Below are 22,023 nucleotides of genomic sequence, written 5' to 3'. Positions count from 1 at the left end.
CTATTACGTAACGAACATTACGTAACTTTTGTTACATAAAAAGTTGCGCAATACTTGGGTGCATCTGATTATGCAATAAAATCATAAAAAGTTTATTACTTTTCGAGTTATTACAAAAATCTAGTTTTTGTGCAAATTCAATTCACTTTTTTTCCAATTTCTACAGCTCATAGCAGGCGACTCGGCGGCAGTACAAAGATGTCAGTAGGCTCGTTGGAAAGGTGAGACATTCTGCTTTCATACGAGTGATCGATGATGTAATTATCTTGAGGGGTTGTCGAGATATACAAAAAAAGGTAGAACAGTAGAACTCTCGTTCAATCTCTTTATTTAAAATAAAATATTTGTTTATACATTGTTAATATATCCCGCCCATGAAAGCAGACAGACAGGCAGAAGAGACATATGTAAATGGGAACAAGAAACACATATATTTTGTACACACCTTCATCAAACTATTTTTATCTATCACAAAAAAAAAAAGAAACAATTCTCTTGCATCTGCAACCGGAACGGAGCAACAATATCATTCAAGTCGAATATATCAATAATCATCGACTAAAACCGTCCACAGAAAATCCTTCCCCACATAGTTATACACTTATTGAACGGAAGAGGTAAATAAATAATAGAGAAAAACTTTGCGTTGTGGGGAGGCTAGTTGTTGGCAAAGCGAAAAGAAATAGAGAAAAATAAATAAAGGAAAAAAAAAACTAAACAAACATGTAGAAAATAACTTAATATATATAATAATGATATTAGTAATATTAACGGCAATACAATGTGTGATGTATCGAGGCGATAATTAGTTGTTTTTTTTTTGTTTCATACATTTTTAGTCTGAATCCTCCGCCTGATCATGTTTCTTACTTCACTCTACTATTACTATTGATGCTACCAGACATCACTGTATCACAAACAATAATTGGCAAAAAGTATTTGCTAAAATTTGTATTATTCCCAAGAGAAGAGAAGGAAATGAATGAAAAGAGGAGAGATAAAGAATGAGGAATTGGCATGGAGAAAAGGTAGGTGGTGTCGCTTCGCGATTCAAATATTTATAATATAATAATAATAATAGTAATAGCAGCAGCAGCAGTTCTTGTTGTAAATGTAATAACGATAATAATATTATGTATAGAAGAAATGAAGATTTTGTTTTGCAAACAAATGTATCGTCTTCTGCAGACATCACACGGTAACAATAACTAGGAGGGCTACCTGTTGCTATCCTCCATGACCACCTGCTTGAAAACTCCTGCGGACATTTGAGACTTGACCTCGTGGCTACCCAGGGCGGCGGTGCCGTCCTTCGCGATGAACAGCTGCAAACCGGATGCTGAAAATATAACAAAATCAGAGGAGGAACGTGCGTGCGTGAGTGAGTGAGTGTTATCATTACATTCAGCCGAATCGTCGTCAGCCGCCTGCTCCAGGTTGGTGTTCTTGATCAGCTCATCGATCAGATGGTCGGTGTTGACTCTGGTGCCTTCGACGCGTCCCGGCGCCGTCGTCTCCTGCTCTTGAGGTTGGGTTTTCTTCCGCCTCTCCAGAGCCGCCTTCGCCCTGTCCAGCGACCCCGTCTCTGACAGCACCAGACTACCCGAACTAGGATTCCTGCAAAAACGAAACCAAACGATTCATTTAAATAGATTGCGACCACATAACGCAGAGCAAATAATGCGAGATGGATGGATGGTGGAGGAAGATGTTCGTGGTCCGGTGGATAGCTTTAGTCTTGTTGTTGAGTTATTCTTTTGGATCAAAGTAGAAAGCAAAAAAACAAGGTAATTAAATGAAAACAAAACCAAATCGGGGATGTGAAGAACCATGCCAAAACCAAAGCAAACAAAAGTAATAATAAACGAAATTAAATGTTATGCGAATATCAAGTTGTGTGCGTGTAAATGATGTGCAAGTACGTGTTTGGTGACGGAGAATGAATGAGTAGAGAAGGGAGAAAAAAAAAATGCTGATCACTAACTGTGCGACGCTCGGACGCCGGATAATAATTGGGGTTTGCGAACAACAGCAATCGGACGAAACGTTGTCGTTGTCATTGTTGTTGCAGTTGACATTGGTTGTGGTGATATTGATGAAGGAGGTGGTGTTGGTGATTGTACTGATCGTGTTGGCGATGGTGGTTGCGATGATGATGGCGGCGGCAGTCGAGTTGCTGGTAGTGATGGTCGGCATGGCGACGGCTTGCGGAGTCTCGTCGGGAGTGGTCGCCGCCGTCATGGGAGCCAGCTTACCGCCGCAGCCTCCTGACTCCAGCAGCAGCAGCAGCTTGCGATGAGGCAAGCCCCTGCAATGCACATTACACAATCGTCGGTCGTTGCATTCATTCATTCGTACACCCTCCTTTCAATCCATCAATATCATCATTTCGTAATCATCAGGTGAAAAACAAACATCAACATTTACATAAACGAGAAATACTGTGGCCAGCAAAAGCAAAATTGTATATTTACCGATGGTGTCCATTGTGAGACGATTGAGAATTTGCAATAGTAATAACTTCGCTACTAGTTTATTGTTTATGTTCGAGCTGCGGATGTATTGAAGATGCGAATGTTGAACAAAGTATACATTTGAGTACTCTACGAGGTGGTTGTGGTGTAGATGTGAAAATGATGCGGTTGCAAGTGCAGAAGAGATAGTCAAGCAAGCAAGCAAAGCGAAGAAAACTTTCCGGTTCGGTGCGAGAAGTGAGACGTACCTTGCGATCGGTTGGACGCCTAAGAGGAGCATATCGGATCCCTGCGTCGTTGATTTGAGGGAGTTCAGGGAGGAGGAGGACGAGGAGGCGGCGGTCGTGGTGCGCGCGTTCGACGACGAGTGCGATTTCGGGATGGGAGAGAGCTTCAGAGTGGAAACGGAGGAGGACGAGGAAATAACGGACGCCGCCGGTAGATTCGACGGAGTGGAGTGATGCTCGTCTGCGTCGTGGTGGAGTCGGTTGTTGTGTTGTCGATGGCGGCGGCGGCGAGTCAACGGCGTCAGATAAGCGAGTATGTTATCCGACCTCTGCGCGAAATTCTGCAGGAAACCCTCGTGCTGTCGTCCGAACTGCATTTGAACGTGCCTGGGTATCTCGAAGTCGCTCTTCGACCTCAAGACCTCGCAGAAATCTCTGGAAAAGTCACCGGCGCTGCTTCCACCACCACCACCACCACCAACGAATCCGCCATCCAAACTGTTTCGTTCCATGTGGAGGAGTGGCGTCGCGAAAGGGGTGGAGCCGGTGCTCGGCGTATAGTAGGTCGTCGTACCGTTCGGATGGTGACCGTCGGTGGTGGTGGCTGCTGCGGCGACAGCGGCTTCCTCGAACGACGGACTCGGCATGGTATTCCCGGTGCCGATGGGCGTACGAAACACCTCGTCGTCGGCCGCCGGTGGCGAAAGAGGTAGCAGGATGGCATGTTTATTGTTAATCGAATGGGGCGGAGTGGGAGTAGGACAATCTTCGCGAAACGTGCTAGGGATATTTAGTGCGGGTCCCCCCCTTTTGGTCTTGGGTAGTTCCCTAGACGAACATAGAATGTAAAAAAAAAGAGATGCATGCAAAAGTAAAATATAAAATATGCTTAATATATACACTAATTTCAATTGTTGTTTGTTTTGTTTTAGATGGATTGCGACGTGTGTGGTTGTTTTTGTGCGTGCGCGTTCTTTAGATCGTTCGTTCGTTCGTGGTGTTTATTTATTTTTTATTTACCTTATGTGACCCGAGTCTCCTGAACTGGACTGTCGACTGTGCGAATGCACGCTGCTGTAACCGGACGCCTTCGACATTTGGCTCGTGTTCGAGGAGTTCCGCGAATGGCCCTGCTCGCAGGAGAGCTCTTCGTGCTCGACGGCGGCGATGTTGTTGGTGGAAGCGGCTGCTGCGACGGCCGTGAATGACGGCAGCGATGTGGCATCCGCGCAGAAGTGGTCTGCATTCGCGGCGGCCGTCATCGTCGTCGTTGTGGTCGGTCCTCCGCCTTCTGCCAACGTGTGGCCTATCACTAAATCTGCAAACCGACAAATTAGTTAATCAATGACGACGGATAATGGAATGGTACCGGAGGAGAGAAGCGCGGATCGCTTCTTCGGGAGACTGCCGAAACCGGAACTGCCGCTCGCTATAGACCCAGCCGTAGAGCTGCTATTATTGTACTCGTCCGATGTTCCACCACCAGATGGTTCCAGCACGACGACCGCTGCATCCTCGGATGGTACAGATTTGTGCTTCAGCGAAGGCGACGGACTGAAAGCAAAATTAAATCAACATCAACATCATTTCAATATTATCGGCGTACTCACGCTTTGAATAGTATATCACCGGATAGCATGTTCATTTTGATCGAGAATCTGAGCATGCTATTGTCCGATCTGTGTCTGGTGTCGTAACCCTCGAGGAGGGCCTTTTTGCTCGTCTCCCCGGCGCCTGCGAACTCCGCCAGATTGAGGTCGACGAAGCCGAGCTTGGTGAAGGACCGACCGCCCTTGCACTCCTTCCGCACCGAAACTCTGAGGACGCAACGCTCCAAAATCCCCGTCGAGGCATTCGCCATCATCTTGCAGGGGAACGAATAGTGCGCATCCCATTTCACCACGTGATCCCTCACCTCTTGTCTGCAGAAACGGAAATCATGTCTTATTATATCTATATGATATGAGTATGAAGATAATGCAAATGTTGTTCTCGATCCGTCTGTCGAGCATGTATTCATCTACTATATAGATTAATCAATATATAGAGTGTATTGTACGCCTGTAGTGTATATTTGTGTTTTATTGCTCAAGCAAATCGGATTCGAAATTGAAGCCCTACGCGCTCTTTTATTCGTAACTGAAATACTATACTCATAGACGATTTATTTAATTAAAATTATCAATAAAAAAAAAACAATAAAGATAAAAAAAAAACAAAATTACGTTCAATAATTGATCGCAATTGAGCGGCAATGAAAAGTGCACTTGACCTTTGCACGTAACTCTAGATTTCGATTCGTACCTTGAAATAAAACAATGACAGTAACAACATCATCATTTAATATTCATCGGATCGAATTTCGCAATTATGATATGATGATGATTGAATTATAAAATTGCGTTCTATTGTAATTATGGATAAATCGTTCTTACCGGCTGCTGCAGTCCTGAAAGTTTCCGCCGTCGAGGAGTCGGAGTTTGGCGAAGAGCACTGCGGACACGAACGGCACCTCGAGGAGCTCGTCGAGCCGCACGTCCACCTGGAACTTGTACTTTTTCTTCTTGGTCATGAACGACGCCATGGCGGCGGCGCCGTGGCCGTTTGTCATATAGGCCAAGAGCACTGTTCAACGCATCGTCCGAACACACATTAATGTACTTTTTCTTGATTTCGATATGTTGCCGTTGCCGCCGCAGCCGCTTCCGACGATGCTTCCCACCACGTGTCTTCTTTCTATCTATCTATCTTTCGATGAAATGACTCGAACAGACTGAAACAAATAAAAAAAACAGCGAATTAATGGAAAAGCGTAGTGTTTGATTTGATTTAGAATACTTAATGTTTTACTCTGGAAAAGTAATAAAAGTATAGAAAGTAAGAGTAAGACGGCAACAGGCACCGACACCAAAATTAATTAGATTTCGAAGAGATAGAAAACGCAAGTGCATGGCGATGCACGAAAGCGTGACCGACAGACAATTCCGAACTAAAACTATTAAACTCTTCACCAGATTTACTAAGAATATTCGGTGATAGAAATAAAGAGGCTGATGGACAATACGGAAAGCCCTTATTCCTTTTCTCGGTTCGTTAAGTTCGCCTCCACGTTAATAAAAGTTGGTTCGTTTCAGCGGTTTATTTACACGCAGAGTAATGATGAAAGGGATGCGTGCCATTGAATAATAGAGTTGAATAATCCAAAAAACAACAACAACAAAAAAAAAACAAAACGATGGCCAAGGACTTGCTGATATATCAGATAAGCTGTGGATTGTTTGCGAGAGATAAAAGGTTGGCGATGATCGTTTCGATCCATCGATTTGAGATAGAAAGTGTTGATGATGAACGCGAAACGGAAGGAATTGATGATTATGATGATGATGATGATGATGGTTGTGTGAATGTGGGCCAAACAAAAGCAAACTGGAAATCGGATAGGAGGCGGTGGAGGAGGAGGCTCCAGTTTAAAATTAAACGTTCAGTTCCCCCTGGAATTCGCTAATAATTCATGCCAATTGGCAAACAACGGATGGTAATTGAGACCATCATCAACTACAACACCATCCATCCGATGGAGATACACTCTTGATCCCGCAAAAGCAAAAAACGATGAAATCAATTTCAACGAATCAACATATTAATCAATATAAACAATCGACAATTATTCAGCGATCGTTTGTTTTTTTTTTTTAAAAAAAAGGAAGCGAGTTGCATAATCTTCGATTGGAATTGACAAAGAAGAATCGAAGGGAGCTGTGCTCGCTCGCTCGCTTTTGGCCGACTTCCAGCTAAAACAAAAGATGGCAATATAAATAGCGAAAGTTCGTATAAATACGAAAATTCGTTTTGTAATAAACCGTACGAATTGTTATTGCCAGTGTCGTATTCGTGAGACGACGGCAAACAGATGCTGCTGCTGCTGCAGCCCCACTATCAATTGTAGCCGTTGCAAGAGATGATCTGTGGGTGGGGGAGAGGTTGCTTTGATTCGCATAAGAATAGCAAAAAAAAAACAAAAAACAAACAAAACAACAACGATGACAATCATCGCTCCCGCCTACCGCTTTTTTAAAAAAAAAAAAGGGTCGCGGGCGTAATGCACCACCGTTTCACCGATCAACATACAGAGATATTGCAAATGAATCGTATGGCATGAAACCCACCACCTTCAGCAACTCGCTGCGCTACTCACCAACTATCCAATTTGCGACTCGTCGTGTCTTCTGCAGCTGATGATGATGATCCAGCGGAGAAGATGAGATGCACACTGCGATATCCAATTAGACGACGACGACGATCATCGTCGGTGGCAGCAGAGGATCGTAGAGCACGGTGAGAGAGAGAGCGACTCCGACAAAACACCCGCAAACAACATAATCCGCTGACAACTGACAGGCTAAAAAATTTTTTGGTTAAGCTCTCGCACCAGTCGCTCCCTCTGCAGCGCGAACCGACGAACGCGATCCATCATCATCATCATCGAGTTTAAAGGTAGGCAACCAAACGTGCACGTTTGATCGAACGTGTGCGGAATTTATGAAATAAATGATGCGATTTTCAGCCGCTAGGTGGTGGCGTTTTTTTTAAATTTAAAACACTTCACGAACAAGGCAACAATAAAGAATTTCAATTGTATTTAATGAAAGTCCATAGGTGAAGAAAGTTCAATTAATTAATTGTAATCCTTTATTTATTCATTTACACGTATATAAATCGTTGTCTACATGGGTGATGGGAAAGAGGAGGAGGTGGCCATGGTGTGACAGCATTCTGAAGACCAAAAAACAATAATGATGATGATGTTTCCTTTCTCCGAACATTTATCAACAATTTCATTATACATTTGCATAATATTATTACATATTGAACGATATTGATTATGCTCGTTTCATTTTCACGCTCCAATCGCACTCATCTCGTTTCGGCTAGCTGCACGAACGCGCGCGCGTTTTTCATCAAATTACAACATCGAGTATGAATTATAAATGCCTTAAATCCTTTATATATCTACATGAAAGTCTGTCTTGTCTGTGTAGTGTAGATTATTTAATTATGTGCCTCCAATTGGTGGACACGCGATATTTCATCGCCGATGAACAACATTTCAACAACAAAAAGAGAAAATAAATCAACAACAACATCGCGAAAGCAAAAAAAACGACGAGATACAAAAATTCGCATCGTCTTTGCATCAATCCAATAAGTTACACCGTAATAATAATTATTATTATATACTTATATAATATTACAACAATCTGCGGTGGACCCAAAGAAGTCCCTGTGATATGTTTCTCATGTTTTGTTGTATGTTTGTATGTATGTTTGCGCAGAAAGAGGAAAACAAAAATGAGGTAAACGTATTTTCTTTTCGTTTGCTATTTAGATGTTGGTCGTTTAATAATAATAGTAATGATGATATAATCGTTAACTTAGTTTTCGGGTCCTGTTGAATATTCTTCGCGTAGCACGAGTAGAATTAATGTTTATATATGTGTGTGTGTGTATGTACGTGTCTTTATGTTTCCATTTGAAAATGTTGGTGTTGCGTTTATCATGATGAAGCATTGCTTCTTTTTCTGCTACTGATGCTGCCGCGTATCGATCCAAAAAAACATCAAGATCGATCCGCTCTCTCACACACACTCTAACTCTCTCGCTCGCTCTCTCATACATTACTCTCCGTTTGTTCGTTTTTTTTCTTTTTACTCGAATGTCTGCGATTCCTGCTGGACAAGCTTGAAACGTCTCGGACTCTTGACGGCCATCGATCCGTGCCCGTCCAGCGAAAACTTTCCCTTCATCTGCAGATGTCGTTTGATGTACTTGGCGACGAGCTTCTGCGGTCGCACCTGCCACTCGTTCAGCACCTCCTTCGGCGTGGACACTTGATCCCCGTTGAATCGATCGAGCAGCGCGACGCACACGATCGCCGCCTTGATGCCGGCGTGATGGGTCAACGCGGCGAACGGGACGCACTCCATCTCGATGTTCACGATGCCGAACTCCTTCAGGTGCTCCAGATACTTGAGCTTCTCGGTTTCCGTGTACTCGCAGAAAGCTCCATCCAATCGTCCCTGACCTGACACAAATACATTCGTTTACCTAACTAGTTAGTTTCAAGTGAGTGATGATGGATGACCTTCGTAAAAGTCGGAGGTGCACATCGTTTTTCCGGTCACCGTCTCGTACGGATCCTCGACGTCCGCCAACGCCTTCAGCTCTCTGATCACCTTCTTGTCGAGGATCGCCGGTCTGCTCGTCAGTTTTCCAAGCACGGGCTGCAATGTACAAACAACATTTTACATGTGACTCAGAAATTTACGCGATTAATGAAACGCGCACGTGTGCTTAAATCTTGCGACAAATGTTTCCTGCTTTGATTCAATAATAAATGAATCATAATAATCATCGTCAGTGATTAAGTCATTTATTTGCAAAGCACACAATTTGTTTAAAACTGTGCATATTTGCTGATGAATGAATAAAGTTTCGAGTTTTCTCAAGGCCGCTTCGAAGCGTTAGCTAACGGAACATTGGGGAATGTTTCGTGTTATTATTTATATATATATATAGAGAGAGAGAGTAATAATTGGAGTATATTGTAGTGCTCACCACTTCGTAGTAGTTGTTGAGGAGCGGATCGTAGGCGCCGTCGGAGATGACGACGGTGCCGCCGTCGACGCCGACTCCGCCGCACGTTCCGATTCTGATGAACACCGGGTCCTTGGCCTTCGCGTGGTACATCAGCTTGATCATCTCGTGCAGCAGGATGCTAATCGACGGAACACCCATGCCGTGCTGCAAACATAAACAAACAATTAACAGAGAAGATAAACGATATTACATGTACAAACTTACGCTGATCGAGAGGACAGGTCCCACTTTGTACATGCTGTACCTGTACGAGTACCGGCTGATGTCCTGGAGGGTCGTCCCCGTCGGCAACTTGTAACCAATCTCCTTCATGATGTAATCGGCAAAGTCCTGCATCCGTTTCGGTGTTCCGCCCATGCACACGAACTGTTCGACGAGCCAAAGCAACACAGAAATCGGTTATCATTCGACAGCAATAAGTGATGATTTATACCTTGACGTCGCCGAACATCTCGACGAGATCGTGCGATTCACTTCCCAACGCCAGATGGTACAGGATGTCCTGGTCCATCAGCTCGATGTTCGGGTTCCTCAGCTTCACGGTTCCATCTGGGTATCTGCGAAAAAAGAGAAACAATAGAGAAGTGTTTGGATCAAGTCAACATGTAGTTTGTAGGAATCCAATTTGATGCAGCAGCAGCAGTTAACAAAACACGCTTTGATCTGTACACAATTACCGGGTCTCGTCCTCGTCGTTATTGTGGTTCTGATCCGTCCTCATCATCTCGTTACGTTCGAACCTCGGATCAGTCATTCCGATGATTGTGACTGCGAAATGCACACTGCGCTGCTGTTCACAAATCGATCCCCATTATATATACACACACACACACATGTTACGTTCCCGTATATTATCAACCAACAACTAGTTTTGATAATATTCGCTCATTCTCGCAACCACCAACCAAAGTTTTCTTTGATTCCTACTAACCAAATCCCTTTACTGGCATTGTTATTATTGAATTGATTTAAACGAGACAAGTTTAACGTGCAAGTATGAAACGAAGCAAATATCGCACCCTTCCTCTTATCGAGAACGTAAACTCACAAAAGTCGTCTCCCAAAAACCCATCCCAGATGAAATTTACTTATTTATTTTCGGTGTGTGTGCGAGCGTTCGTATTCACGGCAGCATCCAAAACCAGATTTCTAAAGTAAGGTCAAGGTTTGTAAACGGTATTAACGAACATTTTACCAGTTTTCTTTCATTACTTTCTTCTTCCGCATCGCCGGGACACGATTGTGCGGGCGCGCGAAAAAGAAGAAAAAAAAAAGTTCCGTTTCTTTTCATTATTTCAAATGCGCATCCAAAAGAAAAATCAGCGAAACGAGACAAAGTTAACAGTAATTGCAATTTGCCACTTCGTGGATCGGGCGTGTCCCTTCTCCTCTCATTCCACAGATTCAAACACTTTACATACAAATTTTTTTTGTTGTTCTCTCTATACATTTATTTTCCGTTCGATGCGAAATTGCGGTAAACAAAATACTCGAAACAGTCATTATCATTTTATCATACAATTAATGAGATTACTAATTCGATTATGCAGTTTTATTTCGATTTCGAAATGTAAATAAAGGTGAGTGAATGTGTAGAAGGAGGAGGAAGAAAGGCGAGACGAATCGTTGAATCGAATCGATTTGTTTCCAAAGTTGCAGTTCGATGCAAGGCCAAGCCCCCCTTTCAATTTCCTCTCTTTGTCGCGACTTCCGCTTTACGAACTTGGCGAAATATTTATCGATTTTAGCAACAGATTTTGTTTTCTCTCTTAATTAGATGCAGACGTCGCAACAATTGGAGAGTATTTTTCATTTTTTGAGCATGCGAGCAATATCGATTCGAGAGCGAATGCAAGTTAGTTAATGAGGGAAAAATGAAATTATTAGTAATAAGGAGAATGTGCATAACTTACTCGTCCCTTTCTTCATCTGAGAGCGACATTATAGGTGGAATTTTGAGCAGTCTTCTTCTGGAATCCGATTCAACAAGAAAAGAAGCGGCGGCAGCAACTGATACTCCTCGCGTCTCTCGCACCTTTCAAAGTGCGATGATGTTGCGACAGCGACGATTCTAGGACACGACCGACTTTTTCCTTCTGCTCGCTCCACACTTTATTCTCCAACGGGTGGATGAAGATGTTGTAGCGCAGATGTAAGGGAAGGGTGCGTCGCGTGTTTTAGTACGCGGATCGACCGCTCGGAAATGCGCGTTCACCGAATTCGGGAAGAAAATAAGGGCGGCGGCGGCGTCGATGTTGTGCGTTTACGTACGGATCGACGCAAACACCAGCTCCAAGTGAAGATTCGATTCATCTGAAACACAAATTTCATTTAATTTCACTATAAAATGCGAATCTACACACACACTTTCTTTCTTTCTTTATTTTCGTGCAGGAAACGGACGATGCAGTGAAAAGTTTATAATCGCGCTCGACCCTAATATTTCTATTTGCGTTTAGCGTTATCTTTTAACACATATAAAAGTACATTTAAGTAATAAACCCACAATATTTCTCGCATGTTACAAAAAATATATGTAACTAATGCAATCGCAAAAAGAGTAAACAGCGATAATGATAAATTAATCAATTATTGGAAATAATGTGCGAATCATTGAGGATATCGATTACCGAATTCAAAAATGCGTCCGACTTGAACTATAGAACAATTACCTGAATCCGGTTGATATTCGGCGCACGCTGCACCGTCTATTAAAGACTTAACACCTAACAGTAGTTTCGTTGCAAATAGTGGGTAGACTGTAATGCAGCGAATCGAAGACTTCCGTCAGCGTAAAGAGGAACGAATCCGATGGTGACCTTACGATCAATTAATTAAAACGAACAATCGAAACGCCAATCATGCATGATCCCGATATATATAAGAGTTTACAGACGACGAATGCAAGGAATCACTTAACAACTACACTCGAAACAAGATGTTGCTTTTGGTTGTTACGATTCTGTGCTTCGTTTCTTCGATGGCCGTCGAACCGTCGTACAAGTTCCATCGTTACGAGACGGAGGACGTGATGAAGACTGCAGAATCGGTGGTGCCGGAGCACGGGTATCGAGTGTTCGAGAGGGTAGGTGGTGGAGGATATTATCCGAGATACACGGACACCGCCAGCTTCAATTATCCATCCGGAGGATACTTTTTCCATCCGGCGCCTCAGCTGCGGCACGGTTTCAGGGGAGACGGTGAAGAGTACGTGGATAAGAGGAGGACGTTCGTGGACGGTGGCCAGAAGAAGGCGAGCGACGCTTCCTTCGAGAAAGCTTCAGGATCGAAGCACGAGGAGAGGAATCACGGCAAGGAGGGATACAAACACGGGAAGGTGGAAGAGCAGGATTTCAAAGGGGACAAGTCGTATTACAGCGACGAGGAGGGTGGTCGAAAACTAGTCGAGGATGGAAAGAGCTACGCCGGCGGAGAGCACTTCGATAAGGAAGGTTAGCGTTCGTTATCGCTGTTGTCACTATGTTCTTATCTATTTGTTAATGATTGGTAGGTAAATCGGGGGATGAGACGAAGAGGAGTAAAGGACACAAGAAGGGACACGTCATCAAGGGCTTCAAGACGTCGCATCACAAGGACGAGTCGGGAAAGACGGAGGAGTTCTACGACGAGGAGCACGACGAAGGCGACGACGTGCGATTCAAGGGAGAGGCCGGAAGCTTCGGCGAGAAGGCGAAATCGACGTTCGAGGGTGGTCACGACGATTCGCGATTCAACGCCGAGAAGAGGAAGCAGGAGGGACACTTCGGATCCGAGCGAAAAGTCGACAGCAACGACCTGAAGCGCGGTCGCTACGACGAGAAGAAATCCCTGGACGAGGGACGTTCGTACGTGCTGAACAGCGGCATCGACGAGCACTCGCTGCTCGGCCACCAAGAGAACAGCAAATACTACAAAAACCATCCGTACCACGTGCCCTTCTACAACCCGAACTAAACACATTCAACATAATTATATTCTCACAGCGTATTTATTAGAAATTGTACTGGTAATTTTTCATTTATCGACAAATATAACATTGAGAACGAGAAGCAGCAGCAACAACGATGACACAAAGAAAACCTAGTGTTCTTCACGCGCACGGAAGAATACAGCTATTGCTTCTTCCATTCAATATACTCGTACTAACTAATATATAAATATACATGAATTTGTTTCTTAATTAAATTTCTTTCCATCAACAATTAGTTTGGTCCTAAACATTAAATCCTAAACAACGTAAACGAAAATCAGTCAAAATCGATCAGATAATATTATCATTACGCCTAACTGCAATTTACCAAAAAAATCTGGCATCAAAGCATCATATTTCACAGCAAAGATATAAAATGGAAACCGCGCGATGGAAGAATTGAGAAAGTAAATCATTAAAATTAACATACGATTTTTGTTCGAGTTTTCTTAACAGCCTTGCTTTTACCACTAGTCCACTCCTCCCCCCGCCATTCTCTTCCTCCTCTCAGCTGCAACTCTACACAAAGGAATGAATTTAAATTATGCAATGTGCACTTTATCCTATTATCATCATCATGATGATCATCATCATCATCACACCAACAACAACAACTCGTCATCTACATTTAGCTAATATAGATGAATGATGCGTGCGCTTGATCAGACAATACAAGTCTTTTTGTTTTATAGTACGGAAATAAAAATGTGGTAAATAAATAAAGTTACAAAAGAAAAAAAATAATTAAATAAAATGATGAAGGTAGATTCCGTTCTCCTTTGGTATATGGCGATCATCGTCGAGGAAGCAAAAAAAAAAAGTTCGAATTCAACTTTTAGAAATCGATGATGAAGACTAGAGGGGAATAATAGTAATAATTAAAAAAAAAAAAAACTGTTGGAGATTCAGTAGGTGAAATTGCTCCGTGGAAAAATCGCGGTGGCGGCCAACTTTTCCTCTGGATCGTACTGGTTGCGATAGTGTCGAGTAAGAAACACGCCCACGATCTAAAAAAAAATAATACAAATTTAAGAATAAGACGCAAATTGTTAAATTGGCGATGGAATAAAACAATGTAAGCAAATGATATCTACTATGAACAACTAATTAACTGACGATGAACTAGAATGAGATGCGCATGCATACGATTAATTACGGATTAGCGAGTAGACCCACCCCTGGGCGCGTTAATCACGAGGTGTTAGGAGATTTTTGTTTGGTTTTTAGTTGATGTGCGAATGGGATTAGAGGAAGGCGCTGGGATTCGCCCTCGGATCTTTCTGGTTGCGGTAACGGACCGTCAACCAAACCCCCAAGAACTGTAAAAAAAAATATAGAAACCAACACAAAAACGAAGCAGTATTAGTATCATCGAATAATAATAATCCGATGCAAAGACCACCACCACCACCACCAAATCAATTAATTGAACGAGACGAAAACGTTACCTCTGTAAAACTGAAGAAGAGTCCGATCCAACCGCACAATTTGAACGCGTAGTTTATCGTGTTCTGCAATTTGCTCATGCACGTTGGACACATGCAGTCAACGACCACGAGATTCGGACAGCATTTCGGCTGCAACACAGATTAATGCGTAATCAATTTCATTAGAGACTTTTTAATTATGTATGTAAACTACCAGAATTGCAGCGCACGAGGGATGACCCATCTTGCTATCATTCGGCATGGTGTCGTTGAATCCGCAGCACGTAAACACTTCTTGCACCTCCATTCTGACGTCGTCGTCCACCTGCTTCCATCCCTACAAACAAAACGTTTTCAGCGTAAATAACGCAGCAACAATTTCTCATTCTTACCTGTTCAGCCCATTGCTCCTGTTGTTCCATGTTCACGCCGAGGCATGCACAGGCCACCGAGAATTGAATGAGGAAAAGCAAGAACAAAATGACCATGTACTAAATCTCATGTTAAGGAAAACGTTGATCATACGCAAAACTGTGTTGTTTATAAAAAAAAAAGGATACAAAAAAGAGCATCACTTGATGATGTTTGACAGCTCCGACCAATCCAAGCAGAGAAATCATCACAAGTATTATGCCGCATGCTAGAATACCACTGATTATAGGTAGATTGGTAACGATTGATGCAGCTCTTCCGTACACTGCCACACTAATTAGTATGGAGGCGACAACCTGTAATGTGAAAAAATGCAATTTTCAGTTCATTTTCAATTGAAACAAAGGTTCTTAAACAATTAAGAACAATTGAACAAGTGACAGGAAAGGAGATCTTATTGGAAGGAAGGAAGGTCAATGAATAATAATGATAGAAAAAATCCTCTTACTATGTACAGAACGTTCAGAGCGACGAGCGCATTCTTCGAGCACGTGAAACCGCCGCACATGTTTGCTGTTCTTCGTTAATTTCTTATGTAAAAATGATCTTTTAACTTGCTTGCGGCCCCTCAAACAGCTTGGTTCATCATCAATCAATCAACAAATTGTTGCGGTACACACTTTGACATTCATGTAGCACCACAGTAAACGCAAATATCCCCAGAAATCATTCTCGAGAATCTACCGGCAGATGGCGCCGCCGCCGTTCAACAACTTTCAAACTATTGCGAGAGAATTAAAAATCGAGTTTTAGGTCAAAATTAGTTTATTTTATTAACAAAAAAATACAATTATCACAAATTACTTTTTGCTCTTGAATGTCTTCTTCGTTACCAAATTACTGTCGTTCATCATAGCAGCAATTTTATCTTTCGATAATGCTTTCTTTACGGGCAACACTTTATCCTTCTTCTTCATGGTCGTCCTCAATGCAGGTTTCTTTATCGCCAGAGCCTCCTTCTTTTTCTTCTGCATTTTAGGCGCTTCTTTGACGGGAACTTTAACTTCCTTTTTGGGTGAAGATTTCACCTCCAACTGCTTCTTCGCCTTTGCAACTTTCTCTTTCTTGGGAGAAGCCTTCGTTACTGCTGCTGGTTTCTTTACCTTCTCAGCTTTGTCCTTTTTAAGCAAAGTCTTCTTTGCCACTTTAACATCAACTGTTATTTTCTTGTTTTCCACCGCCTTCTTTGGAGCAACAGCAACAACTTTCTTTCCTTCACCTTTTGCTGTCGGTTTCACCTTTTGTGTTGGTTTCTTTTTTGCTTCAATGTTAGCTGCAACTGCAACTTTTTTAACATTCACCTTAGGCTTCGTCTTCAGCTCTTCCACATCAGCTTTCACTACTTTAGCAGCAGTTTTCTTTGTGACATTCTTTTTAACTGTTTTCTTTACGTTTAAGGCCTCCTTGAGTTCTTTGGGCACATTGACAGGCTTGACTGTGTGCTTGATTCCGAGAGCTGCCAGCTTCTTGATTTTCTTGTTGAGTTGACCCAACTGCCTCCTCGAGTTTTTCATATACTTTTCTTCTGATTGTGGCTCATTTTTTAGCTTTGCGATTTCCTGCACTTTGCTGATGTACGGAGTAGAATTCTCCGCCCACAGGCGACCGCCAAACTTCAGCTTCCTGCATTTCTCTTGCGGCAACACTTTAACTACCAACCTTTTGTCAAACATCAAATAGTTGTCCATGGTTTCCGCCGCAATCTTGGCGACGTCCATGAAAAGGAACTCAACGTATGCATAGGACCTGGGTCTGCCGGACCTCTTCGCTCTGGGCACAGTGACTTTGGTAACTTTGCCGAACTGTCCGAAGTACTCGCGCAGCTCTTTCTCGTAGAAGCCATGGGGAAGGTGTCCAATGTATATTATCGCTCTCTCCTTCGAGGAGCCCTCTTCCGCCACCTTCACATCGCCATCCTGCAATCAAATGTAAGACGTAAATACCACATTTTTGCAGGTTATGTTTACCAGGACTCACCTTGACTTGCTCCTTGAGGAGTTTTATCTTCGAAGCGAACTTGGTTTGCTCTTTCTTCTCCAAAGCCAGAGACTCGTCGACCTTCTTCATTTTAACTGTTTTTATCTTAAATACTTTAACCAAACACTAAACCAACAACCAAACTAAATCCACGTGTTTACCAATGCACCAATTATTTGAAAATCAGCTTTGCCAACATTACAATCCAAAACAATTACCAACCAACGAGAATGAATTATATGCAGGAGGGCGCCATCTACCCGAAACCATGTTAAAATTTAAAAATTTGAAATAATTATGTAAATGAATGTTGTGCTCTTTTTGTAAGAAGTAATTTTATTAAAACTCTAAACTCTATTATAAAAAATATACGCGTTTTTTTTTATCTATAGCAATTATACAATTAGTTTAAACATGATTAATGTACATTATGTTGTTATTTCTTGGCGGGCGTCGATTTTTCTCCGGATTTGGTTCTCTTCCATTTCATTCTGCGATTCTGAAACCAGACTTTGACCTGAAACACACACACACAAGCACATATTATATTCGATTATCAAACTGTTTATTATCGATGTGTGTGTACCTGTCTTTCGGTGAGGTCCAAGGCAACTGCGATCTCGTACCTCCGGAGTCTGGTCAAGTAGTTGGAGTGTCCGAATTCGTTCTCCAGCTCGCGGATCTGGTTCTTGGTGAAGGCCGTGCGCTCTTTCCTCGGTTTTCCTCCTGGTTCCGACGCATTCGCATTTTGATGCTGCTGCTGCTGCTCATGATGATGATGATGATGACTATGTTCTTGTTGTTGTTGCTGTCGCCTTCTTCGCTCATCCCAATCGTTGTTTCGTGCCGCTGAAAACGCAACGTCCGAGATGATTTTTTTTTGCCCTCATTCTCTTTCGGTAAAAACGCGGAGACATCAAAAGACGTTTTCCGCCGAATCGAAACTTCGCGTGCACTTGAAACAGATTCAATTTTGCGCAATTTCCTTGCCATTGAAACGACTTGTGATTCATACATTCGTCCATCCGCCCGTCCATCCTTCATCACTAATTCTGTTTGCTTTGCTTTGCTGCTGCAAGTGGGTAGGATTTCATCCGACTATAAATTAGTGCCAATATTTTGGATGGGACCACACACGCTCTCATTCAAACAAGATGAACAGATAGATGGGCGTGTTATTTCTTCATCTCTCTCTGTCCTTCTTAAAAAACGCAAATTGATGTCCTTTTAATCCTTCGCTAATACCGGACCCAACCCCCCTGTCCGATACGGATGACGAGGATATGCAATTGGACTCGGGAGGAGACAAATTGGCTTCCGAGAGGAATCCTCTTCGCACGACCGAAGCAAGCAACATGTGCCAGATGTTCCTTCTTCGATACTTGACAAATACCTTACAAGTGGAACAACAAACACGCTCGCATCCAAAGTATCCAATTTCCCCATTCAATTCATTCATTCATTCAACTCAATCGCAGTTTGGGAATTCCGCAAATTTCCGAAAAAAAGTTACGCTACATCGGACATTCGTTAAATCACATCAACATTTCGAATGTTTTCGAAGTTACTATAGCAACTGTAAATGAATATTGCTTAATATTTAAATTCAGTTCATCAACATTTCGAATGTTTTTGCAAGTTACTAGAGCAACTGTAAATGAATATTGCTTAATATTAAAATTCAGTTCATCAACATTTCGAATGTTTTTGAAGTTACTATAGCAACTGTTAATATAGGAACTGTTCAGTTCCCGAAATGGCGCTGATCTCGAAACAAAAGAAACGTTAATTCATAGGAAATTGGTCAACTTGATTAATCAAGTTTTATTATATTGATTAATTACAATTAAATTCGATCAGATGTAGTTTGCGTTCGTATTTGTAAACTTACGCAAAATTTCGGTGTCATCCGGAACGTTCGAGTTGTGATCGAAGTAGTTTCTGAATACGGCAGGATCGCAGTATCGTGCGACAGCATCGCCGTCGTCGCTTCCACCGCCAATAACAGCGGAAGCAGAAGGTTCTTCTCGCAGCTTATCGAATGCGAACGTTGTCGTCGTTGGACAGATGATGCGATCGAATCCGTGGCAGACGTCTGTGGAGGCGGCGACGACGTCGTTCGTTTCGTACGGTGGCGTCTGGTAGATGATGGGCTGCTGGAAATGGTAGATCGGATGATGGAAGTACTCCGGTACTTCCAATTTGATTGAATTGGCGAAATGCATTTCGAACGGGCACCGATCCACGACTACCGGACCGGACGAATGCGGTGCGACGGGTCGAGCAGGCCTCGAAACGCCGACAGCCAATCCCCGATCGCCGTCGATCGACGGGGGGGCGTGGCCAGAACACACCTCCCCCAATAAAAAAAATAGGAACGTTCAACTCCCATCCAACACCAATCATTAACCAATAATAAATTACATTTCGTTCAACCTATAAACTCAATAATCTTACAAATTTATTTAACTCATTTTAAATGAGCAAATAAAAAACTGTCTTGAATATTAATTTGAAATCAATTAATATAATTAGTAAACTTGATTGTATACATATAATGCAATACACTAAACTCGATTTATTGAAGAAATTCAAATGGAAACGCGCACATTCTTATTATAGTAAAATACTAATTGAAACTAAAAAGTATCGCAGATGCATTTCTGATCTATTTCAATCTATTAATAGATGAAGAATTCGAATTAAACTTCAGTATAGAACTGCTCAAACAGTCTATGTATAATTAATACAAATCGAATTTCTTAATTTTAGTGATTTTTCTTATTAAAATTGATTTTATTTATAGAATGTAAGCTATTGCAATTAGCGTAGTTTGCATTGATTTAGTTTCGTTACAACTTTTGTGCGAATGCACGCGAATCTTTGATGGGGGGATGCGAAATTGGAAAAAAACAAAAAAGTATCGGATTTCAAGGGTGGTGCCACGCAGTCTCGATACTTTTTTTGGAAAAATATCCGTTTCACGTGATGCTTTTTCCACTGCGAGATTCTTTCACTGTTTGTGTGAACGCGAGTGTACATATCTTTTTTTTGCTTTTGCTTTCTTTCTCGTTTGTTACTAATGTTTGTTGAAACATCGCCGCCCACGTTGGATGCGCGAGGACGAATCATGAATTATTTAAAAAAAAAAAAAATGGTTTTTAATAGGAGATCGAGCGGCGCTGGAAAAACGATTAAGTCGAGGAAACGAAATAAATTGTAAAGTGTAAAAAGTGATTTGAATAAAAATGTCTTCACATGGTTACTAATGCTGTGACGTATGAAACGAGAACAAAAAGAGAGAGATAATGGGTTGATGTGAAAAGAAAGAGTTAATGAGGAGAGAGAGAGGGTGACTATATATGTATAACAAGCTGCGTCGTGTCTCTTTGGTTTTTCTTGGATGATTGGCGGACGGACGGACGGAAACAGCAAAGTTATTTTCGTGTTCCCGTTAATTAGTGCACTAATTTTCGGTTTCGTTGTCGTCGTCTCATCCCCGCCGACGACGTTCGGATGACGAATGCGGTGCGGTGTTTAAGCGATCATCGATGTTGGTGGTTGTTTTGTAAACAGGGCAATTTCCTTTTCGTGTTTGCCCGTTGCCGACAACCGTATATGCGTAAGGGTTGACTCGACGTGGGAAAGGTGGCCTAAATTACGACGATTCTTATTATGGGGGGGTTGCTTTTTCTGCTTCTTATTTTCCTTTTTTTCGATGTTGATCAAACTTTCAATTCTCGTTTGCACCGGATTCCACGGAACGCATAAATCTGTTGGTGGCTTTGTTGTTGCTTTGCGGAGCCAACAACAGAATGCGCGCATAAATCCGTCATTGCGGGCCGCTGTTTGTTCAGGACCATCTTCGATTCGACCTGCTTGCTGCTCACGCTTTTCGGGAACCGAACCGAAACGCGAAATTCCCCACTTCCTCTTAACGAAACCCGAATCCAAACGTACTCTCGAATAGAAGACTCGCATTTTTAATAAAATACAAAGTTTTTCAATTTCTATATACAGTAGAACCTGATCCAAAATTTCCGAATTTTTTACTCGTATAGTGAAGCATATGCAAAAATACACGTAATACGTGTACACAAGATTTAAAAATGATGTAGAAGGCGCGCAATTCGGGACTTCTCTTCTCATCGTCGCTCGTTAAGCGAGTCATTTTGCTCGTTATGCAAGGTTTATGAAATTGTATTAACATATTTGCTTCACAGATGTCAGCACCAGTTTTTTTTTTCTTAAATTCATAGTTTTTGATTGTAAAAATACACAACAAAGTCTAAATTTATAAAACAGATTGCTTCATTAATAATTATCTATAACTTGGCAATAAAATGGAATGTAGGCAGGGTATTTGCATTTGTTATTAAAACTATTTTTGTTCTTAATTTTGATCATTTTTATTATTGAATCTTCGTTTTAGACGTCAGTATAGAACTGCTCAAATAGTCTATGTATAATTAATCGCATTTCTTTATTTTAGTGATTTTTCTTATTAACATTGATTTTACTTATAGAATGTAAGTAGAGATTGACTAAAGCTGTTGCAATTAGCGTAGTTTGCATTCATTTAGTTTCGTTACAACTTTTGTGCGAATGCATGCGAATTTTTAAAAAACAAAAAAGTATCGGATTTCAAGGGTGGTGCCACGCAGTCTCGATGCTTTTTTTGGAAAAATAACCGTTTCACGTGATGCTTTAAAAGCATATGCAAAATTACACATAATACGTGTACACAAGATTTAAAAATGATGTAGAAGGCGCGCAATTCGGGACTTCTCTTCTCATCGTCGCTCGTTAAGCGAGTCATTTTGCTCGTTATACAAGGTTTATGAAATTGTATTAACATA

At 41.9% G+C, this 22,023-nt stretch overlaps 6 protein-coding genes across 11 annotated transcripts; 1 reads left to right on the top strand and 5 right to left on the bottom strand.

Moving 5' to 3' along the window:
- Nucleotides 1-726: 726 nt before the first annotated feature.
- On the bottom strand, nt 727-7,125 carry LOC108566701 (protein FAM102A). Of its 4 annotated transcripts, XM_017926716.1 has the most exons (9): nt 6,897-7,124; nt 5,137-5,474; nt 4,312-4,623; nt 4,071-4,255; nt 3,722-4,019; nt 2,723-3,529; nt 1,985-2,308; nt 1,403-1,617; nt 727-1,339 (listed from the first exon to the last, which is right to left on the bottom strand). In XM_017926716.1, exons 2-9 carry the CDS (start codon nt 5,310-5,312, stop codon nt 1,218-1,220), a joined length of 2,439 nt encoding a protein of 812 aa, XP_017782205.1. In that variant the 5' UTR covers nt 5,313-5,474; nt 6,897-7,124; the 3' UTR covers nt 727-1,217. The 4 variants fall into 4 exon arrangements, with proteins under 4 accessions (XP_017782205.1, XP_017782204.1, XP_017782202.1 ...); XM_017926715.1 differs by lacking the exon at nt 2,723-3,529 and having other exon boundaries at nt 6,897-7,125; XM_017926713.1 differs by lacking the exon at nt 1,985-2,308 and having other exon boundaries at nt 6,897-7,120.
- A 1,099-nt stretch (nt 7,126-8,224) lies between these two features.
- Nucleotides 8,225-11,584, bottom strand: LOC108566697 (uridine phosphorylase 1). 2 transcript variants are annotated; one of them, XM_017926709.1, is made up of 6 exons: nt 10,036-10,159; nt 9,792-9,915; nt 9,563-9,724; nt 9,317-9,502; nt 8,844-8,982; nt 8,225-8,783 (listed from the first exon to the last, which is right to left on the bottom strand). In XM_017926709.1, the coding sequence occupies exons 1-6, from the start codon at nt 10,110-10,112 to the stop codon at nt 8,407-8,409; spliced, it is 1,065 nt and encodes a 354-aa protein (XP_017782198.1). In that variant the 5' UTR covers nt 10,113-10,159; the 3' UTR covers nt 8,225-8,406. The 2 variants fall into 2 exon arrangements, with proteins under 2 accessions (XP_017782198.1, XP_017782199.1); XM_017926710.1 differs by lacking the exon at nt 10,036-10,159 and adding an exon at nt 11,272-11,584 and having other exon boundaries at nt 8,396-8,783.
- Nucleotides 11,585-12,286: 702 nt separating this feature from the next.
- Nucleotides 12,287-13,421, top strand: LOC108566698. Its single transcript, XM_017926711.1, has 2 exons — nt 12,287-12,810; nt 12,870-13,421. Exons 1-2 carry the CDS (start codon nt 12,297-12,299, stop codon nt 13,310-13,312), a joined length of 957 nt encoding a protein of 318 aa, XP_017782200.1. The 5' UTR covers nt 12,287-12,296; the 3' UTR covers nt 13,313-13,421.
- LOC108566699 (tetraspanin-13) lies at nt 13,328-15,823 on the bottom strand. Of its 2 annotated transcripts, XR_001891217.1 has the most exons (7): nt 15,636-15,823; nt 15,316-15,483; nt 15,148-15,246; nt 14,970-15,092; nt 14,777-14,905; nt 14,505-14,647; nt 14,246-14,335 (listed from the first exon to the last, which is right to left on the bottom strand). XR_001891217.1 is itself a non-coding variant. In XM_017926712.1 (6 exons), the coding sequence occupies exons 1-6, from the start codon at nt 15,693-15,695 to the stop codon at nt 14,234-14,236; spliced, it is 681 nt and encodes a 226-aa protein (XP_017782201.1). In that variant the 5' UTR covers nt 15,696-15,823; the 3' UTR covers nt 13,328-14,233. The 2 variants fall into 2 exon arrangements, 1 of the variants encoding a protein (XP_017782201.1); XM_017926712.1 differs by lacking the exon at nt 14,505-14,647 and having other exon boundaries at nt 13,328-14,335.
- Nucleotides 15,824-15,934: 111 nt separating this feature from the next.
- Nucleotides 15,935-17,355, bottom strand: LOC108566696 (MKI67 FHA domain-interacting nucleolar phosphoprotein-like). Its single transcript, XM_017926708.1, has 2 exons — nt 17,165-17,355; nt 15,935-17,103 (listed from the first exon to the last, which is right to left on the bottom strand). The coding sequence occupies exons 1-2, from the start codon at nt 17,252-17,254 to the stop codon at nt 15,988-15,990; spliced, it is 1,206 nt and encodes a 401-aa protein (XP_017782197.1). The 5' UTR covers nt 17,255-17,355; the 3' UTR covers nt 15,935-15,987.
- Nucleotides 17,356-17,600: 245 nt separating this feature from the next.
- LOC108566695 (homeobox protein MOX-2-like) lies at nt 17,601-19,389 on the bottom strand. Its single transcript, XM_017926707.1, has 3 exons — nt 19,056-19,389; nt 17,751-18,013; nt 17,601-17,681 (listed from the first exon to the last, which is right to left on the bottom strand). Exons 1-3 carry the CDS (start codon nt 19,387-19,389, stop codon nt 17,601-17,603), a joined length of 678 nt encoding a protein of 225 aa, XP_017782196.1.
- Nucleotides 19,390-22,023: the final 2,634 nt, after the last annotated feature.

The sequence above is a fragment of the Nicrophorus vespilloides genome, unplaced genomic scaffold, assembly GCF_001412225.1.
Source record: "Nicrophorus vespilloides isolate i.1.1-1 unplaced genomic scaffold, Nicve_v1.0, whole genome shotgun sequence".
NCBI classification, from domain to species: domain Eukaryota; kingdom Metazoa; phylum Arthropoda; class Insecta; order Coleoptera; family Silphidae; genus Nicrophorus; species Nicrophorus vespilloides.
Note: the sequence above shows the minus strand (reverse complement) of the source record. Positions and strands in the feature narration are given on the sequence as shown.